Consider the following 6,000-nt stretch of genomic DNA (forward strand, 5'->3'; position numbering starts at 1 on the left):
TGCAGATTTTATATTCTTCTCCATGATATGTAGATTTATTTGCTTTAATATAAAACAGGAAGATTGCTGGTCCACAGAGGACCCCTCAGATGAAACTAACAGAGGTGACAGATAGTGGAAGATGGTGGCCCCTGTAAGACTGACAAAGCACTCAAGAGCTGTTGTTTGTAATCATTCCTCTTTGTCCCGTGGTTCTGTGTGGCCCGTGACCCTTGTGTCTCCCTCGGGTCATCAAATGCCCCAGTATAAGTGGGCCTTTGCAAGTTTTTCCCCATCCTGCTCGGAGGGGCTGTGGTCAGTGCCTACAAAACCCAGCGACCTGGTCACGTTGGGCAGCCTTGCTTTGCTGGGAGTCCCCCCTTTATCAGAGTGTGTGAGGTCCAGGGGATGCTGTGTGTGGCAGCGCTTGTAAACTGTTTGCCTTCTGCTCCTTGCACCCACGGCTTTCCCTCTTGAAGAAGAAGATAGGCCTCTGCAAGCTGAATTTTGGTAAACTGAGTCACAAAGTCATTAAATCTCAGAGCTAGAAGGGTCCATGGCCACCCTGTCACCCAGCCCTCTCAGTTTAGCAGGTGTCACAGTCCAGTTCCCTACATCTCGTTAACAAGATATCATCAGGTGTTGGCCCGCCCCGGGTCCCTCAGGCTGGTGCATCATGAGAAGGGAGTGTCCCACGGTGATACACAAAATCTTTAAGGATCCAGGCACAGATTAGACACAGCAGGCACAGGCAGCAGTGCTGGAATGGGGTCCCGGAGGTCCCCTCCTGAGCCAGGGTGAACCATTTAGATGGTAGAAAGGTCCAGGGCAGTGGCTATTTACCACCTGGTCCAGGAGTATTTGACAGCTGGTGTGCTGTCCTGGTGAGGCCATTTGGAGCAGAGCAGTCCTTGCATGTCCCTCCGGCCAAGTAGAGACTTGGCACCCTCCTCTGTACCCTTTCTGTCCTGGACATTGGCTGGACTTCAGAGCTCACTGCCTGCTTCCTCTGTCTCTCCACCTACCCCTCCCCGGCCAACGTGGCCTGGCCTGGTCCTCCCACGGCAGTGCTCCGCCACCTGTGGAGAGGGCATCCAGCAGCGGCAGGTGGTATGCCGGACCAGCGCCAATAGTCTCGGGCAGTGTGAGGGGGACAAGCCAGACACTGTCCAGATCTGCAGCCTGCCTGCCTGTGGAGGTGAGCGAGATAGGATGGGGGGCAGGCTCAGCTCCTCCGGCCTGGACCTGAGACCCAGCCTGGCTTGTGTCCTGGCTGACTAGAAGTCCCAAATGCTAGAGCCGCTTCTCCCCGCTCACAGGAAATCTCTGGAACTCCACAGTGAGGGCTGACATCCCGGAACTTGTGACCCCAGAGGGGCAGTGGGTGCCACAACCTGGACCCCTACATCCCATTAACAAGATATCATCAAGTAAGTATATCTCGGGACTCCACCCCCTCCCCAAACCTTGCAGTGGCCATGGTGTCACAGACACGGGCAAGCAGTGGAGTAGACCCAGCCTCCAGCCTGTCCATGTGACCTTAGCCTCCTGGAGCCTCAGACTGCTCGGCTGTGTGATGAGGATGACACTCATACTGGTCCACAATCCCTTAGCTGCAATTCCAAAATGTTGAAAGTTGCAAGTGTTTCCCTAAATTTGGTGCAAACTCATTTGGCAGCAAAATCTGACCCGAACCAACAAGAGATAAGTTACTTTAAGAAACATTGCCATATTTGGTGACAAGGGGATGTCCCAGTCTCCACTGAGGATGTTATATAATATGACTACACCTGATATTACTTTTATAACCTCAAAAGTTCTGAATTATGAATAATATCTGGTTCCAAGATTTTTGGATAAGCAGTGGTAGGTCTGAGCTGTCTTCATAGGGCTGTTGAGAGAGTTAAATGAGATAATACATGCATTCCTGCCTACCTGACAGCTAACAACAACAAAAATAGTAGTAGTAACTTCTTTCTGGCTCATGATCAGGAGCCCATCAGTTCATCCTCCTGTCTCTCCTTCCATCTACCCATCCATCTGTCCATCCAGTCATCCACCCACCCACCCAATCCATCCATCCGTTAATAAATATTGACTGATCACCTGTTATGTACCAGGCTGTATGTTCTATGTTCCTTCACTTTTTCCCTTCCTCACCTTCCCAAGGACCAGGGTCTGACAAGATGAGTAGCAAAATGATCACAGACTCTAACTCATAGTTAGAGGCCCATTAGCTGTGCGACCTTGTGCAAATCCTGGAGCCTCTCTCAGCTCAGCGACCTCATCTGTAAAATAAAGGGTCTGGCTCGATGTTCTCAGAGGATATTCTGGCTCCAGCCTTGCTGCTGCTCTGCTGTGCTGAGGCTCAGGCTGTGCAAGTGCCTGGGTTTCCTTTCCTTTTCTCCTGGGAGCGCAGGTGGGCCTCTGATTCTGCTCCTAGAATTCTGGTGCCATCTAGAGGCCACTGGCTCCCCAGTTTTTCTAATCTTTCTCCTATTCCCCTAAACCAGCCAGCCCCCCACCCCCGCCCACCCACACTGTGCTCTTCCTCCCCCTCCCTCCATCCCTCCCTCCCTCTCTCTCTTTTTCTCTTTCTCTGCTAAAACTCAGTAGAAAGCAAAGCTCCTGCTTTCACATTGTCTGGAGAGACCTATCTGGGATTTTTACAGAAACACAGAAGTACTTTTAGATGATATTTGAAACAAAGCAAACAAAAGTAGTATAGTGCACACCCTCTATAAATGTTATTTATCATTATACTGTTATTTTTCATTGGGAGATGTCAGCATTATCCCCATTTTACAGGTGAAGAAACTGAGGGTTGGAGAGTTTAAGTGACTTGCCCGAGGCCTCATAGCTTTTAAGTGACAGGGCCTCCGTTGGAACCTAGATCTGCTTGATTCCAAATTTATGGGTGGAGGGCTTAACGTTGCAAATACGTGATGACTGGCGGCGCGATGTGTAATCTGCTTGTCCCAGGTGTGAGTTCCCTGGGCACTTGCCTGGCCCTGGGCAGAATCGGCAGACTCCTTTGGGTTGAATGGGATCCCACTTCCATCTCGAGCAGGGTTCCCAGGCTTTGTTGCAGGTTAGGATCGCCCAGTGCCCAGGCCGCACCGAGACTGTCTGGTCTTGCTGAGGGTAGAACCCACAGCAATTTGCAAAGCTCCCAGGTGATTCCATTTTGCAGCCAAGTCTGACAACTAATGCTGTAGGGCCATGGCTCTCAGATTTTCCCAGGCATTACAATCACCTTGAAGGTTTGTCAAAACACAGAGCTGGGCCCCACCCCCAGAGTTCCTGATTCAGTGGGTCTGGATGGGGCCCAAGAATTAGCATTTCCAACAAGCTTCCAGGTGATGCTGATGCTGTGTGTGTGGGGACCCCACTTTGAGAACCACTGCTCTAAGGGATTGTAGTTTCTTGTCTATATAATAAGGACTCTCAGGCCAGTCTCTCCTCTCGGGCAGCCGTGTGGCCCCCTCTGGGAAAACCTTTGTAGCGAGTCCAGCCAGGGCAGGAGATGGAGGGCCTGCTGTTGGTGGGCTGAGTGGGAGGTGGGGGCCTGTGTCCCTATGTCACCCCAATGATGGGTGTCCCCCCAGCATCGGTCCTTGTGCTGTGTGTGCAGCAGAGCCCTGCGTGGGGGACAGGTCCATCTTCTGCCAGATGGAAGTGCTCGATCGCTACTGCTTCATCCCTGGCTACCACCGGCTGTGCTGCGAGTCCTGTACCAAGAAGGCTTTGGGCCCTGGCGTGAGCCCGGCCCCTGCCCTGGCCTCACCATCACCCTTCTCTGCTCCTGGGAGCCCTTTACCAGGACCCAAGGCCCCTCCAGATGCGGTGGAGCCCACTGTGGGGCCAACGGGATCAGAAGACCACCAGCATGGCCGACCCACACAGCTCCCAGGACCTCTGAGCACAAGCTCCCGAGTGACCCAGCGCCCCTTTGCTCCCCAGAAACTGAGCCCTAGAACATTCTGGGGCACTTCCCCATGCACCCACCGGGGACTAACTTGGGGCTGGACCGGAGCTCCTCTGCCAGCCTCTGAAAATAAAGGGCAACTCAGGGAAGACCCGAAATATCCAGGCACCAGCCTTCCGGCCACCTCCCCGGTGACATGAGCCCCCCCTTCCCCATCCCCCCAGTCAAGTTTACACTCTGTGTGCTGCCCGGAGACCCCCACGCAGAGGACACACAGCGGGCAGGGCAAGCACAGACTTCCTTTTAAATTATTTGCTTTCTTGTTCTAGTCTGGGGCTGTGACACTTTCACCCCGTGAAGTGGGTGTGCGAGGAAGGAAAGAGCAGGGAATGTCCTAACCAGAGATACCTCAGCGAGCAGCCCAGAATTGAACCTCTCAGGGGCTCCTGTCAGTCTCTCTGCCAGGACTGAGGGCCAGCCAGCGCCCCCTCCTCACAGCCACTGGATCCCTCGGGCTGTCTGCCTTCACCAGAGCTTGGGGGGACCCCTGTGGAGGCCCTCTCCATCTGGCCCCTCTGCCCAGGCAGAGCGGGGCCAGGGGAGGTGAAGGGGGCCCTCAGGGCAGTCCGAGAGGGAGGGAGCTGGGGCAGTGTGGTCGTGAGGCTCTGGCTGCAGGGCTGGGGCGGGTGGGAGGCATATTCATCTCAGGCCCAGCTCTTTGTAATGAGAGCTCCACACAGCTCCTCCGGCCAAGGCCAAGGGTCCAGCTTGCCTTGCCTGGCTGGAGGGCAGTGTCGGTGGCTACCTCTGTCCCTGGAGATGGCACTTCCTGTTCCTTCTGGGGCCTCCAGGTTACAGTTGGGCCTCCCAGCCCACCCGAGAAGGGGGCTCTGGACACTCTGGAAGGTGTGTCCTCATAATCCAGGGGTTTCCCAACTGGTGCTAGACCCCTGGCTGGACCAGGAATGCTAACTTTGGTCCTCACTCTGGGGCACGAGGGGGACTTTGTGGGACACAGAGGAGACGTGAGCTGTCTGGCTGTGCCCTGTCAATCATTGCCCTCTGCCGAAGACCATCCTGCTGGAGGTAGGGCTTCTTCTCCCAGCTGGCTCAAGCTGGGCCAGAGGTTTGTGGTGCTGGTGGTCAGGCCCCAGAGCTGAGGACCAGAGTCCACTCATAGCTGGGCCCTGGGGATGACAAGGGCCACCCAGGCTAAGTGGCCCAGGGTAGGATGTGAGCCTCTGCCCCATGCTGGGGTGGGGAGGAGACACTGACCCACAGCACTGTAGGGCCTCGGCCACCCTCTGTGTTACCTCCAAAGGCAGGTAATTTCCCTAGACCCTCCTGCTCTGGGGAAGCCACGCGGCTCCCCACAATCCCTCCCAGGGGTCCTCCGAGCTGTGCAGAGGGCCTCCCAGACCCTTCGGCAGGTGACAGAGGTGCTCGCCAGTCCTTCCTTCCCCAGGTCCACAGGGCCGTTCTGAGCCAGGCTGGAGGAACAGGAGCAGTGGGCCCCGGCCCGCAACCCCCTGGAGAATAGAGGCCCTAGAGGGGACTCCCCAGGTGCCCTCTCCACTGCTGCCCACCCCCTCCTGGGATGCTGGGCACACGCTCAATCATTCCTGTGAGACCCAGCCTGCCTGTGTTAAGGGGTGTAAACTCTTGTGCCTTTGAGATTCAGATCTTTAAATTTTTATGTATTTATTAATATTTTATAATAACTTGGTGTTTTGTTTTGGATCCCAAAATGTTGTGTTGTGTTTTTCTTTTTCTCTGTGTTTTTGAGGAAAGGGACAACGAAGCCAGGGCTCTAATCTGCTGGACTGGGCAAGATGACTGGGTGGAGGATGTTCAGGGAGGGGCTGGAGCCACAAGAAGACTCGACCTTCAGCCTCCCTCCCTTGGCCCTGCTCACTCTGGGGCTCTCTGAGCATCCGCTCAGGGCGGAGAGGCAAGAACAGAGCGAGAGGGTCCCACTTGGGCTCCACCACTTAGTAGCTCTGTGGCCTTTGGCAAGTCACCATCCAGAATCTGGTCCAAAGGGTGGAAGTGGCTGGGAGGTAGTTTTGGGATCTGCGTAGGGAAGAACGTTC

At 54.9% G+C, this 6,000-nt stretch overlaps 1 protein-coding gene across 5 annotated transcripts in view; it reads left to right on the forward strand.

Annotated features, from left to right (window-relative positions):
* Positions 1–5,647, forward strand: part of ADAMTS14 (ADAM metallopeptidase with thrombospondin type 1 motif 14) — an 83,589-nt gene extending 77,942 nt beyond the window's left edge. For 2 of the 5 annotated variants that reach the window (XR_011495535.1, XM_070489620.1), the window contains 3 exons: positions 1,048–1,177; positions 1,299–1,409; positions 3,588–5,647. Coding sequence is in view for 4 of the 5 variants with exons in the window: in XM_070489620.1 (XP_070345721.1) it covers positions 1,048–1,177; positions 1,299–1,409; positions 3,588–3,742 (396 nt within the window). In the remaining variant the exon portion in view is untranslated. The remainder of the gene's footprint in view (positions 1–1,047; positions 1,178–1,298; positions 1,410–3,587) is intronic. The other 3 variants (XM_044756530.2, XM_014840304.3, XM_070489589.1) reach the window with 2 other exon arrangements.
* Positions 5,648–6,000: the final 353 nt, after the last annotated feature.

This window comes from Equus asinus, chromosome 2, assembly GCF_041296235.1.
Source record: "Equus asinus isolate D_3611 breed Donkey chromosome 2, EquAss-T2T_v2, whole genome shotgun sequence".
Taxonomy (NCBI): Eukaryota; Metazoa; Chordata; class Mammalia; order Perissodactyla; family Equidae; genus Equus; species Equus asinus.